This window comes from Leucoraja erinacea, chromosome 17 (assembly GCF_028641065.1).
Source record: "Leucoraja erinacea ecotype New England chromosome 17, Leri_hhj_1, whole genome shotgun sequence".
Classification (NCBI taxonomy): Eukaryota; Metazoa; Chordata; class Chondrichthyes; order Rajiformes; family Rajidae; genus Leucoraja; species Leucoraja erinaceus.
Genome location: NC_073393.1, coordinates 9,018,651 through 9,036,554, shown reverse-complemented (window position 1 = coordinate 9,036,554; position 17,904 = coordinate 9,018,651). Strand labels below are relative to the sequence as shown.

General features: G+C 42.3%; 1 protein-coding gene across 2 annotated transcripts in view; it reads right to left on the bottom strand.

The window, feature by feature from the left end:
* Positions 1-17,904, bottom strand: part of dus2 (dihydrouridine synthase 2) — a 65,485-nt gene that overhangs the window by 24,517 nt on the left and 23,064 nt on the right. For both annotated transcript variants that reach the window (XM_055648454.1, XM_055648453.1), the window contains exons 8-11: positions 12,405-12,470; positions 7,629-7,699; positions 4,163-4,249; positions 1,297-1,465 (exon numbers count right to left, since the gene is read on the bottom strand). In XM_055648454.1, coding sequence (XP_055504429.1) covers positions 1,297-1,465; positions 4,163-4,249; positions 7,629-7,699; positions 12,405-12,470 — 393 coding nt within the window. The remainder of the gene's footprint in view (positions 1-1,296; positions 1,466-4,162; positions 4,250-7,628; positions 7,700-12,404; positions 12,471-17,904) is intronic.

The window sequence follows — 17,904 nt, the reverse complement described above, 5'->3', positions numbered from 1 at the left end:
ATCCCTCCATCCCTGTTCATGTGCCCATCTAAATTAAAGAACACTGTCTTATCTGTTTCCACTACCCACCCACCTCCCCGCAGTGCATTCCAGGCACCTAAAATTATCTCTGTGTAAAAAAAAAGTTGCCTCGTAAATCTCCTTTGAACTTTCCCTCCCTCACCATAAATCTATACCTTCTGGTACTACACATCTCCACTCCAGGGAAAGAGACTGATTATCTAAACCTAAGACGATGTCACTTTAGACATACAGAGCGGAAACAGGCGCAACAGCCCACCGAGTCCATGTCGAATAGCAATCACCCCATACACTAACACTATACTACATACCAGGGACAATTTACAAAAGCAAATTAACCTACAAACTTATACGTCTTTGGAGGAAACTGGAGCACCTAGAAAAAACCTTTACGGTCACAGGGAGTATGTACAAACTCCATCGAGACAGCACCCGTAGTCAGGATCAAACCCGGGTCTCTGGCGCTGTAAGGCAGCAACTCTACCGCTGCGCCACTGTGGCGCCCTAGCTCTGGTAGGATAAAAGCCGGGGAGAACGTGGGGATAATCAGTAAACAAGGTTATCTGGTCAATAAGTGAATGGGAGCAGTTAGACGGTGTGAACATCGAGAAAATAACCCAGACTAATAAATCTGAGTCTGAAGAAGGGTCACGACCCATTCCTTCTCCCAGAGATTCTGCCTGTCCCGCTGAGTTACTCCAGCATTTTGTGCCTACCAGACTAACAAATATGGGAGTTGTGAAATGTGGAGCAGGACGATAAGGCCAGCAGATCAGGGTGCAAGTTCAGTTCCAGAGAGAAAAGAAAGGAGCAAAAAGTAATGCCAAGTTAAGCTAATATTGCAGATGAATGACTGATACAGAGATGGATCTCCAACCTGAAATTATGACCATGTTCCTTTCCCACAGATGCTGCCTGACCTGCAGAGTATTTCCAGCATTTTCTGTTTTAATTTAGATTTCTAGCAACTACAATGTTTTTGATCGATCGATTTTATGACCATTTTCGTTTTGATTTAGTTTCAACACAAAGATTTTAAAAAGACCAAAGTGCACCAAAAGACCAAGATTACCATTGATTCTAATGTTCCGAAACATTTAGGCAAGTACTCTGCTTACTATTTGTATGTGGAATCTGAAATAAAAGATTCAATTAATCACACCCTGAAATTGCTCCATTTAGGATGCAAGTTGCAAGTCTGGGACGTATTTCCTTCTACACTTAGCAACAGGCATGTTACATTGCTTCCAAGATAGTTGCAACTAAAATACTCACGTATGTGAGATATTCCTTCAACACCTTTTCTGCTGGTAACAGTCCTTCCTTCCTGAAGATGGACGGATTCCACATCGCTGCCCGGGCTATCATCACTGAAGAAGCATTTGTTGCCCAGCGGAATTCTTCAATGCCTGCAAAATCTTTGATAATCTCCTGAGATCCTCCACTGAGAGAGAGGGAGAGAGGGAGAGAGGGAGAGAGAGCATGGCCATTTTAATAAGCTGAGGTGATTTTGCATTTAGTTTAGTTTACAGATACAGCGCAGAAACAGGCCCTTCCAAGTCCGCACTGACCAGCGATCCTCACACATTAACACTGCCCCTCACACACTAGGAACAATTGACATTCATACCAAGCCAATTAACCTGCAAACCTGTACGTCTTTGGAATGTGGGAGGAACCCAGAGATCAATCCAAAGAAAACCGACTCGGTCATGGGGAGAACATACAAACGCCGTACAGACAACACCCGTAGTCAGGATCGAACCCAGGTCTCTGACGCTGAAAGTGCTGTAAGGCACCAACTCTACCACTGTGCCACCATGCTGCCCAACGGATAATGAAATACCATAAAACAAAATCTATTTTACCAGTGGATAATCTCTTACAATGTCAGAGGATGGTGAACCTGCAGAATTCATTACCACAGACGGTGTGGAGGTCAAGTCACTAGGTATTTTTCAGGCGGAGATTAACAGATACTTGATTGGTAAGGGTGTCAAGGGTTATGGGGAGAATGGGGTTGAGAGAGAAAGACAGAGCAGCCATGATTGAATGGTGGAGTAGACTCAATGGGCTGAATGCTTCTGCTCCTATGACCTATGGTACAGAACAATATGTAGGAATGAACTACATATGCTGGTTTAAAACAAAGATGCTGGAATAGCTCAGCAGGACAGACAGCATCTCGGGATTCCTTCTATCTGTATTTTCTATCCTGAGATGCTGCCTGTCCTGCTGGGTTACTCCAGCAGTTTGTATTTATCTTTGGTACACAACAATGTTGTGCATTACATAAAGTGGTACCACATAAGAGATCTCTGGATGGTTCACTGTGACACCAATATCAAACCAGACTTCATGATTTGCAAATATTGTTAAAGTTCTGTTTTAAATCTTGTGCAGCTCTAAAATAGATCAAACTATATTTTCTATCCAATTAATTTAGCTTGCCTACCAATCAAGGAAGCATTAGAGTAGCATCTTGACCATGCCAATCAAGTTGGCATATTGGACTGGCCCCATTTGCCTGCAATGAGCCAGCACCCTCCAAACTCTTCCTGGCCACACATCTGTCCAAATGTGTTTAAAAGTCATAATTGCATCCATTTCTACAGCTTCCTCTGGTAGCTCATTCTTGGTATGGATTACCCTCTGAATGAAAAAATTGTCACTGAGGTCCCTCTTCGATCTTTCTGTGCCCTCTCGTTTTAGAATCCTCTAACCTTGTGAAAAAGACTGAGTGCTCACTTTATCCATGCCCTTTATGATCTTGTATACCTCAATAAGATCACCCCTCACCCTTCAATGCTCCAAAGTAAAATGTCCCAGCCAAACCAACCTCTTCCTGTTACTTAAGCCTGCAAGCCCAGGTAACATACTGATGATTTTTTGTTTTGTCCTTTCCAGTTTCTGTGATCTAAAGCTTATTTTTTTCAGCAGTGGAAGGGGAAGAGGGATTTGTGTTATTCGCATGATTTAAATTTATTAGCATCTGGTTTTATGTGACAAAAAAAATAATAACAATGCTATGCTTGTGGGTTTATGAGAGTGGGCTAAACCTAGCAGGGCTTCTTGCTGCTTGCACCATGAATGACTAACATTTCCTATACCCTTCAGCTTGAATATATTCTGGAATTGCAATTTACAATGGGGCATTTGGGATCAATGAATGAAAATAATAGAGGGAGAGAGATGAAAAAAAAAATAATTCAATCCACAGAAAATAAGTAAGAAAAATGGGAAGAATGATCAGATTATGAAAGAGGAAAAAATGACGAAGGAAAGGCAAGAAAGAAAATTAACATTTCTTTGTCAAAGTTAAATTTATTGCATGTGGAAATGAAACAGTTTAAACCATTCATTTCCTGCGCTGGGGAGGTTGGTGGGTATTGCATTAACAACTGTTATTTCATTAAAGACTAGTTTAGTTGCTCTAATTTTCTGTAAGAATAGCAGGGGTGAGACATCTTACAGCAACATTTTTCTAACATATTATGAAAAATTACAACTCAATAGTATTTTTGTTTACTTCCCTTACCTGGCTAGCTAACCTGAGTTTGTATCATAAAGCCATCTGTAATTATCCAGTCAGAGAGCCCTATCGTTTCTGTTCATTTTTCTCGGTGCATCTAACACGGAGGATGTGCAAAGTCTAATTATCAGTGAAGGTTTACTAAAATTAACTTCTCAAAAGGGATTAAAAAGAAACACTGCGTAGCTTTATGTGAGAGCAAGAGGGTACAATACGATCATTGATCAAATTAAAGGGTAGGGTATAACTGAGTGTATGAACTGAAAACAACTTGTTTACTCACAGACAGTGGCAGATAATAAAACAGCGAGTCCACAACACCACTTTTACTGAGCAGCAGAGAATTTGTAGGTCAAGGTCTTTTGCTTATGAAGATATTATTATTCCGGTCCACCAAAAGATTGGCTATTAATTTATAAAACATTCACTAAAAATGTAAGGGCTAATCTAAACTACCAAATTAATGGCTGCCCAGTCGTCAACCCCAGACTGATTTTCCCTTTCATATGATTGTGGAGTATAATGGGCTGGTTGTTTTCCGAAACAAATAAGTCCAGTTGTACTCGTAGATCTAAGTCTGTGTCGGGCTGGATGGTTTACTGTACTTACTTTGCTATTACAGGGATTGACACAGCTTCAGAGACCGCTTTAATTACGTCACAGTGCACAGGATGCTGCGGTCTTTCCTCCTTCCTTCTGTTGAAAAAGCACATTAAACATTGTGCAGTGTTTACAGAAGGCAGACATGGCCTCTTTCCACATATTTCCCCCAGTAGAAGCTGAACCAATAAATATCATTGTTCCAAATTCCTCCTCCAGACTAACTCCCAGTTGTCACATCTCCCCTGTGTTCCTCTAATTCTGCCTTTGTGCACATCCTTGATTTTTGGCATTTCAGCCATTGGAAGAAGAAGGGTACCGACCCGAAATGTTACCTATTCCTTTTATCCTTCTATCCTGCCCGACCTGCTGAGTTACTCCAGCATTTGGTGTCTAATTAAAATCAAACCAGCATCTGTAGGTCCTTCCTACATGCCTTTAGTTTCCCAGTTCCCAAACCCTGGAATCTATGTAAAAGTGTCCAAAGCACTATAAAAGCTAATTAAAACTTCCCCTTGTGAGCACCCCACAATATATAGCCACTGTTAAATTCCCTTTGATAACACAGCGTAGTGCTTCAGATTGAAAATCAAAGGATTGGAAAATGTTGGAAACATTCAGCACGGGGTAAGCCACTTAGAACAGAGATGAGGAAAAACTTTTTCACCCAGAGAGTTGTGAGTCTGTGGAATTCTCTGGCTCAGAAGGCAGTGGAGGCCAATTCTCTGGATGCTTTCAAGAGAGAATTAGATGGAGCTCTTAAAGATAGCGGAGTCAAGGGATATGGGGAGAAGGCAGACACGGGGTATTGATTGTGGATGATCAGCCATGATCACAGTAAATGGCGGTGCTGGCTCGAAGGGCTGAATGGTCTACTCCTGCACCTATTGTCTATTGTCTATTAAGTCAGGCAGTATCAGTCCCACCATAAAAATGGCATTTTTCATTTTTGTTTCAGAGTTCCTGCAACTCCAGTTCTTTGATTTTCATTCCGTGGCACTACGCATTGTTATCAAAGGGCGACATATTTGTGTAATGGTCGAGTTGCTGCCTTACGGCGCCAGAGATCTGGGTTCGATCCTCACTACAGGTGCTGTCGGTACCGAGTCTGTACGTTCTCAATCTGAACATGTGGGTTTTCTCCAGGAGCTCGTTTCCTCCCACATTCTAAAGGCGTACAGATTTGTAGGTTAAATGGCTTGGTAAAAATTGTAAATTGCCCCTATTGTGTAGGATAGTGCTGGTGAATGGGGATGGGTGATTGGCATGGACTTGGAGAGCCGAAAGGTCCGTTTCCACGCTGTACCTTTAAAGTCAAAGTCGCACCATCATCTCGCGCAGATGGACGGATGCTAACTAGGCTGGGATGAAAACTCTCATCATATTGGAGCAGAAGCTGCAGTAAACCTGCCTGTGGGAGATGTTGTTTTCAACCATGACCTTGAATGATTTGTTTCCGCCAGCCCCCATCACTTCAATACAGGAGTTGTCATTGTGACAGCAGCTGGCTGCTCTCATACAATGGTGAACACTTCCCTCCCCCACCTCTCTGCTCACCAGCTGTCATTATCAGAGAAATTAGCGCAAATATCAGATATTCACAGATATTACCAAACTGCTAAAACTATTGATAAAAAGACAATTTTTAAAACATTTAATGTACCAAGAGTCACACAAAGTGAAGGAAAAATGTTTCAACAAACTGAAGAATATTAAAAAAATAACTCCACCAAGTCTTACAACAGAGACAACGAAATGCATCCTAAGGCAGGCGACTTTACGCGTGCTGGTTCCAGAAGCAGATTTGCAATTATTCATTACAATCGCTCCACTCTTTTAAACCTCTACCCCAAGCGCAGAGGTACACTAACTCTGCTCTTCTTAATCTCCTCTCAGAAGGGACAGTTTCTTCCCAGCTGTTAACAGGCAACTGAACCATCCTAACACCCACTAGGGAGCGGCCCTGAGTTACCATAGACCTCATTGGAGACACTTGGACTATCTTTAATTGGATTTTACTGGACTTTATCGTGAACTAAACATCATTCTCTTTATCCTGTATCCGTACACTGTAGATGGCTTGATTGTAATCATGTATAATCTCTCCGTTGTCTGGATAGCAGGCAACAAAAAAGCTTTTCACTGCACTTCACCACATGTGATAATAAACTAAACTAAATGCCAGGAATCAATTGCTTGTATTTATTTGAAAGGCGACCTCAGCTGATCTGGGAAGCCTGCGGAGGTTTACACACTGCCTCTTTGGACTCCATGAAAAGCACAGCAAAAGGGAAGCTGTAAGATACTGTTGTTGACTTAAGCCCATGCCCTACTTAAATCCAGGATTTCTGCAGGGGAGCCTGGAGAACTGCATGTGTCTCGCTTTTCAACACTCAGGCATAGGTTATGCCATTGCATAAGAGTCAGACAGGATGTCTGTAATAAGCCATAGCAGTGATCTAATTGCCTGGAATTAGTAATGGCTGCAGTACAACTAAAGGTAGCAACGTTATTATCCCCCTGAGCCCCCCTCAACAGTTAGGGACTACTGCCTTACCAGCTGTGATGCTGGCCAATGCACAAACCTAGTTGGAGCGTTTCCCCAGCACAAATTTGTGGAATGAAGTCAGCCCTGCTCACTCATGACCAAACCTGGGATCACAAGTAGCCCTGAACATATTAATGGTTGAAAATCTGTTGACCCCTGGGGATGCCACACTCCCTGACATTACTAGTGCAGCAATGTGTTGCAGCAGTTAGTGGTGTTGCCTCACAGACTCAGCGACCAGGTTCAATCCTGACCTCGAGACTGCACAACTTCCCTGTGACTACGCACCTTCCCCTGGATGATCCACTTTCACCTGAGAGGCTAATTGGCAATGGCAAATTACGCCAATTGCAGATGTGGCTAAAAGAATTAAAGGGAGGAGTGGGAGTTTGGGGGAGAGCAGGGGCAGATTGGGATGACTTAGAAAAATTACCCTAATTGTGGATGTGGTAACAAGAATCAAAGGGGGAGGAGATAGGTGTAACCAAGAATGGTGCAGGGGAGTGGAAAACAAAGCTGATGAGATTGCTCTGCTGGGAGCTGGCATGGACACCATGACTTCTGTTGTCTGGTGATAAATTAGATAAGTTATTGAATCTGTCAAACACTTTGAATGTTCTAACATCCACAAAGAATAGCAATGGGAAGCTGGAAGATGCTGTTCATATATCTATACACTGTAAATGGCTTGATTGTAATCATGTTTTGTCTTTCTGCTGACTGAATAGCATGCAACAAGAGCTTTTCACTGTACCTCGGTACACGTGACAATAAACTAAACTGACTGCAAATTCCAGAAATCGAATCCATTATTTTAAGGGCTCAGCTAATGGCGCTCTTCCCGGTTTCTCACAGGTCTTCCCTTTATTCACTGCAAGTCATCAATCAGACTTGAGTCTGATTATTGTGGCTAGACTTTAGTCTTACCTTCCGTGTATAGCCACGGCTGCAACGCCTGTTCTTTCGATACGTTTTACCAGGTTAATGGTGTCTTCCAGCTGCAATTAAAGGCAAAACAAATCACAAGATTAGGAGATGAAACAAAGTTTTCGGGCAAATGTTATTGATTCAACCACGATACTTTAAGCAGCAAATATCGCCATCAACAAAATGAAATATTTGGAATAAAGTCCAGTGGAATCTAATGAAAACTTAGAAAATAAAAATAGGAGCTGGCTGACGAACCCTGTGAGTGTGCTCTACCATTCATCAAGATCATGGTTGATCTTCTATCATATGTCCAAAAATGTACTGGTGTGTAGGATAATTGGCTTCGGTAAAATTGTAAATGGTCCCTCCTGTGTAGGATAGTGCTCGTGTACGGGGTGATCTTTGGTTGGCGTGGATTCGGTGGCCCAAAAGGGCCTGTTTCCGTGCTGTATCTTTAAAGTCTAAATCTCTAAAGTATTTCATGCATTATCTTCACACCCCTTGTTTCCTTAATATTCAGAAGTCTGCTGATCTTTATTCTGAATGAACTCAATGACAGGCTACACAGCCTCCCGGGTGAAGAATTCCAAAACATCACCACCCTCTGATTGAAGAAACATCACGAGTCAAGAGAGTCAAGAGTGGTTTACTGTCATATGTCCCAACCGGGACAATGAAATTCTTACTTGCTGCAGCACAACAGAATATGTGAATACGTAAACATTGGATATAGTGGGAAAAAATAAGAAAAGGTTCAATAAATAACAAATATAGTGCTAATAACAAATAATAATATATTTTATTGCAGTTCAGAGCTCAGAGATTATTCGTTGTGTTTAAGCCTGATGGCTGTGGGGAAGAAGCTGTTCTTGAACCTGGACGTTACAGTCTTCAGGCTCATGTACCTTCTTCCTGATGGCAGCGGTGAGATAAGTGTGTGGCCAGGATGGTGTGGGTCCTTGATGATTTTGGCTGCCTTTTTGAGGCAGCGAATACGATAGATCCCTTCGACAGTGGGGAGGTCAAAGTCAGTGATGGACTGGGCAGTGGTCACAACTTTTTGTAGTCTTTTAACGTATTGCCTTAGTCCTAAATAGCCTGCTTCCCCCTCTCCTCAGCTGGAGTAAAGTGCTCCCCGCATCCATGCTGTTGAGCTGTGTGTGCGCGGAGAAAGCGTTGGGAATAATTGCTTTTTGAAGGAGCTACTGCAGCTTGATGTCTAAATGTGTTGTTCAGCAACAGCCTGCGAACAAAAGTAGTTTAAACAGGAACATTTTGCTTTATCTGACTGAATCATTTTGTTTAGGAAATAACATCTGGTTTTTTTGGGTCCTGGGTGCCAATGACGATTGAAACCTTGAGACCGCAACCTATTTTTGCGTAATGCATAACAACCATTTCGCATAGTAACAATTCCTACGCCAGTATACCATCACAAGTTCAATGCATTTGAAATAGCAAAATAATATGTTATTTAAGGCTAGCTATGAAACCTTTGACTGCTCAATGACAACAACTAAGGGGGAGCATTTATACAAAATAATATGCAGGACTAGTTTAGTAGGGCCCTGAATAACCAATTAGTTTTAAAACATGTAAATTGCATAACACTTTATGGTTTTAACTTGTCCCAAGGTGTTCTGAAGATGGAAAACAGACTTTTGGGAACGCAGAATGAGGTTATGGAGGAGAAGTCATATACATAGTAGAAAAGGTGGATTTAAATCTTTTGCAAAAGGAAATCAAGCCCATCTGTGCCTTCTCTGCCTCTGCATTGACTGGGAATCCATCCCAGTCATGGTGGTGCAGCGGTATAGTTGCTGCCTTACAGCGAATGCAGCGCCGGAGACCCACGTTTGATTCCGACTACAGGTGCTGTCTGTACGGAGTTTGTAAGTTCGGCCCGTGATCTGCGTGGGTTTTCACCGAGATCTTCGATTTCCTTCCACGCGTCAGACGTACAGGTTTGTAGGTTAATTGGCTTGATAAATGTAAAAATTGTCACTAGTGGGTTTAGGATAGTGTTAATGTGCGGGGATCGCTGGTCAGCGCGGTACCGGTGGGCCGAAGGGCCTGTTTCCGCGCTGTATCTCTAAAAACTCTATGTGCTCCTGTCATAACCTTATACCCTCTCTGTTTAATATATATATTTGAATTTAATCTGCTGCACCAACACAAAAAGAAAATTCTGTGTTTAGTTTAGAGATACAGTGAGGAAACATGCCCTTCAACCCACCAAGTCCGCACCGACCAGCGATCCCCGCAGACTCTGAACACTAGGAACAATTTACACATACCTAGCCAATTTTCCTACATACCTGTACGTCTTTGATGTGTGGGATGAAACCGAAGATCTCGGAGAAAACCCACGCGGTCACGGGGAGAATGTACAAACTCCGTACAGACAGCACCCGTAGTCGGGATCGAACCCGGGTCTCCAGTACTGCAAGCGCTGTATGGCAAATACTCTACCATTGTGCCACCATGCCACTGGGTGTTCTAACTACCCACTGAGAGAGAAAACATCTTCAAAAAAACTGGCAACACACCAGATCGAGTGGTAAAGAAGGAATATGGTTTGCTTGCCTTCAATGGTCAGGGCATTGAGTATAAGAGTCAGGATGTTATGATGCAGCTTATACCACATTTGGAGTACAGATAACCCTCATTATAATGGACTGGGAGGGGAGGGGTAGGGAGGTAGGGGAATGGTACTGGTTATTGTCAATCGTCCGCTATAATCGAGTAAGGGGATGTTAGTTCATATTTTAAACATTAGATCTAGTGGCATATGAAAGATAAAATTAATACTGAAAGCACGATAATAACACCAACTTCCTGCAGTGCTTCACATATTCCATCATGGATTGTAATGTATTTGGAAAGAGATTCATATAAACAGTGAAAGTAGCGCAGTTAATTCTTTATAAATGAGCTGTTGTTCTTGCCTATTGCCACCACCGAGCAGTCAGTCCGTCTGCTGTAACTGAAATCCGTTATGGAGGTCGGTAATAACGAGGTTAGACTATATCGTATGCAATTCTGATTGCCCATTAAAGGAAGGCTGTGAAGGCTTTGGAAAGGGTGCAGAGGAGGTGTACCAGGATGATGGCTGAATTAAGGGTATTAACTACAGGGAGAGGTTGAACAGACAGGATGGTTTTCTCTAGAATGCCGGCAGTTGCAGAGATCATGAGAGGCGTTGATAGGGGAAGATAGTCAGAACCGTTACCCAGGATGGAAATATCAAATACTGGAGGGCGTAGCTTTATGGTGAGAGGGGCAACGTTTAAGGAAGATATGCTGGGTACGTTTTTAAACAGTGGGTGGTGAGTGCCTTGAACATGCAGCCGGGGGTGGTAAGTGGAGGCAGATACGATTGTGGCATTTAAAAGACTTTTGGATAAGCATATGGGTATGCAGGGAAAGGAGGGATAAGGATTATATGCAGATGTATAAGGGTTCATCTTGGCGTCATGTTCAGCAAGCATCGTTGGCCAAAGGACTGTCCCTGTGCTTTACTGTTCAATCCCTCTCTGCTTCCATACAATGATAAGTTTAAATTGTTGAGGCTTGTATCAAAGTTCGCAACCAATGCAAATAGCTATGATAATCACCATGAAAACCCTTCAAACTTTTAAATGCCTCTGTTAAATGTCATCTTAAGTGCTGTGGCAATAAAAAACACCACTGTGTCATCTCTTGTGAAATACATTTACCACCTGGCAGTTTTCTGTGCTGTTGACTTGCTACAATCAGGAGCCAAAGACTGCAAATGGTCCCATAACTGGGTCATAACCACTTTGTACTAATTTATTAATGCTTTACGTTTATTTTTAAAGTCCACACTACTGGTGGTTACTTTAACTACTTGACCTCTATTATCAACACACTTTAGTAATTTTCTTTTCGTGCTTTCTCTCGTACATTTGGCTTGCATCTGACACCATATCAACTCGCAGCTCACAAATTAAAGGTGCATCTGTCACCAGTCAGCATATTCCACACGTCCCTTCTTCCCCTATATGTTGGTCAATTGTGGTCTTTGCCAAACCATTGTGGCAACAGCAAATTTTCAGAAAGTAGAGCCCAGATGCTCCTCTGTTGACAGTGGGCAAACAGAAGGTAAAGTATATGGAGGGAGGGACAGTTAAGTGAGGGGTTATAAGGCTGAAATAGAGCAAGGAGAAATATTGAGCGTGAATTTTGTTCCGCGTATCAACATTTTTGGGTGTGATTCATCAATACTGATAGGTGAATTTCTGTAACCTAAACGGCCAAAACACAGAGGTCAACTGTAAGTGAATGGCTAGCTACACTCATTCAATGATATTTTATTTTCACATGTATATAGGTACAGTGAAATTCTTTGTTTTTGCATACAATCCGATAAAATAATACAGCAGACAGTCGCCCTGTTTCTGGTGCTGACAAACTTTCCAAAGTTCTTAATGCAGTCTTATCACCAGAAGGCAGGTAGGGCACATGGTTAGAATAATACAAGGCCAGATCTAATGTTATTGTCATTAATGGTACAATTGGAGTTTAATACCAGTCTGATGGTTTCACCGTCAGGAATAAGGTATTTATTTCCAGATTTTATTAAAATAAAAGCAAAATTTAAATTTGTGTTCACTGGCTTTTTAGTCCAAGTCTCTGGATTACGAGCCGAGTTATGATGAAACTAAATTACTTCTATCAATACCAAACGCAATAAAGACAAATTATGACAATGAGAGTTATGACAACATGAGCAAATATTTGGTCACTTACAGATGGCAAAATACGAATCTTGCATGTCACTGGCTTTGAGATTCCTTTAACGAGAGTGGAAAGGATCTAAAATGATGGAGTAAAAATGAAATTAATATTTGGAGAAATTTTATCAAAACGTTTTTCATCTCTGAATTCAATTAATTATCATTATTATCTTTAATTCTTATTATGTTTCCCCAAGTTAATGTTTCACAGGGAAACACATAGCTAGATGCATCATACCATTTTTGTGGCATAAAGGAAACTCTTATTTCAGGATGGCACAAACCGCTTATGCACATTAAATGTAACATCCCATGTGGCATGACCATCTGACAGACAAAAGGAAAGCCAGCAATCTGAACCTCATGATCCTTAAGAGCACAAGCTCCAAAGATTTCACAAACTCCAAGCAAAATTAAACCAAAGAACAAAACAAGCGCCTTCTCTAAAAATTCATGACGCTTCTGCTGACACAGGGTGGCACAGGATCTGGGGGTCCTTGTTCATCAGTCAATAAAAGTAAGCATGCAGGTACAGCAGGCAGTGAAGTAAGCAAATTGCATGATGGCCATCATAACAAGAGGAGTTGAGTATAGGAGCAAAGAAGTCCTTCTGCAGTTGTACAGGGCCCTAGTGAGACCACACCTGGAGTATTGTGTGCAGTTTTGGTCTCCCAAACTGAGGAACAACATTCTTGCTATTGAGGGAGTGCAGCGTAGGTTCACCAAGTTAATTCTCGGGATGGCGGGACTGTCATATGTTGATAGAATGGAGCGGCTGGGCTTGTATACTCTGGAATTTAGAAGGATGAGCGGGCATCTAATTGAAACATGTAAGATTATTAAGGGTTTGGACACGCTAGAGGCAGGAAAAATGTTCCCGAAGTTGGAGGAGTCCAGAACCAGGGGCCACAATTTAAGAATAAGGGGTAAGCCATTTAGAACCGAGATGAGGAAAAAAAATGTACACAGTGAGTTGTGAGTCTGTGGAATTCTCTGCCTTATAGGGCAGTGGAGGCTGGTTCTCTGGATACTTTCAAGAGAGAGCTAGACAGAGCTCTTAAAGATAGTGGAGTCAAGGGATATGGGAAGAAGGCAGGAATGGGGTACTGATTGTGGATGCTCAGCCATGATTACATTGAATGGCGGTGCAGGCTTGAGGGGCCGAATGGCCTACTCCTGCATGTATTGTCTATTGATTCCAAACTGATTTTTGCATTCTTTATAAATTCTTTGTCCTGTAGATTGATAAGGTAAATTGACTCAAATCTTCAACTTTGCAATTTTGTCTGGTAATATTATAGGACTCCTCCTTGGATCTAATAGTTTATTTACTTTATTAATTGTGTTGTTTTTCTATGTGTATGTTTATGCTGGAAGGTATAGGTGCAGTAGTTCCTGCACGTGTTCTTTAAATGTCAGCCACTGCCTGTTCAGCTATTAACATTGCTACCCCACCTATTACTTGGCTAAAGGCCATATCTGGGAATATAACTTCTGACTGCACCGCACCAGAGTGCCGTTTATACTGCTGACAGCTGGCTGGTTTGATCAGGCACACTAATGGGAGAAATGCCTCTGGTCAACCAGGTCTATTAATCCACTGTGTAATATTTAGTGCTTATGCAAGAGTACATACATTGTAAACTGTAAACTTATCTGAGAAATACGCTGAAGGTATGAGAAAACTCGTTTTAGGTTTTATTGTCACGTGTGTAGAGGTACAGCAAAAACCTTTGTTTTGCATGCTTTCCAAACAGATCAGATATACCATTATAGATACAATAGATAGTGCCAAGGGGAAGAATATACCGAGTGCAGAATACACTTCTCAGCGTTGTTGCACATCAGTTCCATGGACAAAGTCCAACGTCCGCCATGGGGTAATGGTGAATTGAACAGTACCCTGGCTTATGGATGGTCCTTTTGGCTGGATTGAGTGGTTTCGCCCAGGTAAGAATTTCAGCACATGAACCTCTTTGTAAATTCTCCTAGGAACACCCATTATAGGAGAATTTCGAGAAACAAAACTAGGTCTTTACATTAACAAATAAACAATTTCAAGAGAGTTTATTGTCCTGTGTTCCACATAGGACAATGAAATTCTTGCTTTGCTTCAGCACAACAGAATATTGTAGGCATAAATAAATACAGAACAGATCAGTGTGTCCATATACCATTGTATACACACGCGCGCGTATATAAAGTGCAAAAGGCTGTTAAAGTTAAGATTTTTGTTTGAGGAGTTGAGTAGTCTGATGGCTGAGGGGAGAAAGCTGTTCCTGAACCTGGATGTTGCAGATTTCAGGCTCCTGTACCTTCTACCTGAAGGCAGCGGAGAGATGAGTGTGTGGCCAGGATGGTGTGGGTCGTTGATGATGCTGCCAGCTGGAGTGATGACTATTCAGATGAAGGGTCCCGACCCAAAATGTTAACTGTCTCTTTCCCTCCACAGAGGGAACCTGTCCTATCCATGCACCTGTCTAACTGCTTCTTCAATGTTGAGATAGTCTATGCCTCAACTACGTCCTCTGGCAGCTTGTTCCAGATATCCACCACCCTTTGTGTGAATAAATTATCCCTCAGATTCCTAGTACCCTTCTGTATTTAAGAAGGGACAGAATAAGCCTTCAATAAATTCACTTTACAGATGGGATTATGCTGGCCACACGACTAATAATATTGATTACCTGAGTGGTAATATGGTAGCTGGCAGCAATGACATCCAGGGTAAATGACACAGTTGTAAAGCTGACATAAGAGACTGCAAATGCTGACATTTTGATGCAAAAAAACAACCTGTTGAGCTCGCTGCAATTTCTTGCGTTCTTGGATGGAGCTGTTCCCAAACCAAGCTGTGATGCATCCTTATAAAATGTTTTCTATGGTGCATCTGTAGAAGTTGGTGAGAGTTGTTGGGGACATGCTGAACTTCCTAAGCCTTCTAAGAAAGTAGAGGCATTGTTGTGCTTTCTTGGTCGTTGCTGGGTGGTCCAGGAGAAGTTGTTGGTGATATTAACTCCTAGGAATTTGAAGTTTTCAACCATCTCTACATCAGTGCTGTCAATGCAAACTGGGGTGTGAGTACCGCAGTCATGGTGGCGCAGCAGTAGAGTTGTTGCCTTACAGCGAATGCAGTGCCGGAGACCCGGGTTCGATCCTGACTATGGGTGATGGCTGTACGGAGTTTGTACGTTCTCCCCGCAACTTGCGTGGGTTTTCTCCGAGATCTCCGGTTTCCTCCCACATTCCAAAGACGTCAAGGTTTGTAGGTTAATTTGCTTGGTGAATGTAAAAATTGTCCCTAGTGGGTGTAGGATAGTATTAATGTGCGGGGATTGCTGGTCAGCGCGGTCGGTGGGCCGAAGGGTCTGTTTCCATGCTGTATCTCTTAAAAAAAAAGATGCTGTTCAACTCACTGAGTTCCTCCAGCAGACTTGTTTGTTGTTCCAGATTGCGATTGATCTATTAGGTCTATGTCTGTGCATAAAATGTGTTGTTGTCATTTGGTCTGAATGTCAATATGGATAACTTCACACCACAGTTGTTGCTCCTCATTAGTTCTACCAGGGATGGTGTGGAGCATCACTTCTGAGGAAAATGGAAACCAGTACTTGCGAGTGGGACCCTCTTCTCAGCATCTTAGGAGCAGTATACTGGTCAGGGGATCTTCACCCACCCAGGCCATCTATACTTCTCTTCCAATTTGTGTCTGGCCAATTTTGTCTCTTTCCCCACTCCACTTCACCATCATATTATCTCCTGTTCAACTCTCAAGTGCTTCAAGGCAATTTCCACAATCGGGAAGTCTCAGAAGTTTCCATGGTACTTACTACTTATGCCCTTACTTTTCTACCCCCGATTCCTCTATTTTTCTCTCACTTTTACTTCTTTCTTTTCTCCAATGAGGTAGATGGTAGCTCAGGACCTTTCACTAGTCGTTGATAGGGTGACGCAGTTGTCTGATAACAGCTGGGAAGAATGTCCCTGGACCTTGAAGTATGTGTTTTCACACTTCTGTACATTCTTGCCTGATGGGAGAGGAGAGAAGAGAGAGTGTCCGTAGTGAGACTCGTCCTCGATTATGCTGGCGGCCTTGCCGAGGCAACGTGAAGTGTAGATGGAGTCAATGGAAGGGAGGTTGGTTTGAGTGGTCTAGGCTGCATCTGTAATTCTCTGCAATTTCTTACAGCCTTGGATAGAGCTGTTGCCAAACCATGCTTACCAGCCTGGCCACCTTTAATAGCTGTCATACACTCATCAAGTCATCATCCATCAGTGAATTATTCTCAATGGAGAAGAGAATAAACAGGATCCAATAACTGTCAAGTTATGACCTTTTTCACTGAAGTCAGTGCACACTTGACAGTTTCAATTTACTCAAGTTAAGCGCAGATTTAAACATTCCACAGATTATTTGGAAATAAGCACCTTGGGCAGAAATACGTTTCAAGAATAGCCTGACTGTTTTTCCAACCTTATCATCCATCATCGTTCTGTTTTTCTATTATTGCCTACCTGTCAGGTATCACATAAGGAATTCAAACATCTGTAATAACAAACTGAAGGGAAAAGCTTTCAGCTTCTCTGCCAAAATGTACTTAAGAGGAAAAAACGACTCACAGGACTGAAATCTTCAATCACATGCAGCAAGTAAACAACAGCACGTTAGCACCAGTGTTGGTGCTAATCAAGCACTGATTCTTTAATGTATATTTATGTGCTGCATAAGGTTATTCCTCCAAAATAAACTCCGTTATGGGGAGAAACCTAAGGGTCTCAAAATGTTTCCGTCCCTTCCTTTCCCAGCACTGAATTTACTTTAAAGTTAAAAGTGTACGAGAGTTATAGTGATACAGTGTGGAAACAGGTCCTTCGGCCCAACTTGCCCACACCGGCCTACATGTCCCAGCTACACTAGTCCCACCTGCCAGCATTTGCCCATAACCCACTAAACCTATCCTGTCCATGTACCTGTCTAACTGCTTCTTAAATGTTGAGATAGTCCCTGCCTCAACTACCTCCCCTAGCTTGCTCCAAATATACACCACCCTTTGTGTGAATAAATGCTGGGCACAGGTTGACACAAACACCCGCCTCACCCCAGCGTGCAATCGTCTATCTTTCTTGCAGCTTCTCTCTCTTGATCTCTTGCCCTATTTTGAGCTTATTGAATGTGTCAGATTTGGAGGTGGCCTGACAGGTGGATGTTGACAAGATATCTCCTCTTATTAGGGAGTCCAGGACTGGGTGCAAGGCTTCAGAATAAGGAGTCATCCATTTAAGGTGAGGCAGTGTTACTCCTCCCAGAGAGAAACTTTGGAATTCTGTGCACTAGAGAGCTGTGGAGATAGAATCATTGAATATATTCAAGTCATAGATTGTTGAGGTTTATGAGGAAAGATCAAGAGAAGTAGAGGCTGTAAACGTCAATCATTATCTTAATTGATGGAGGACACAAAATGCTGGTGTAACTCAGCTGGACAGGCAGCATCTCTGGAGAGAAGGAATTGATG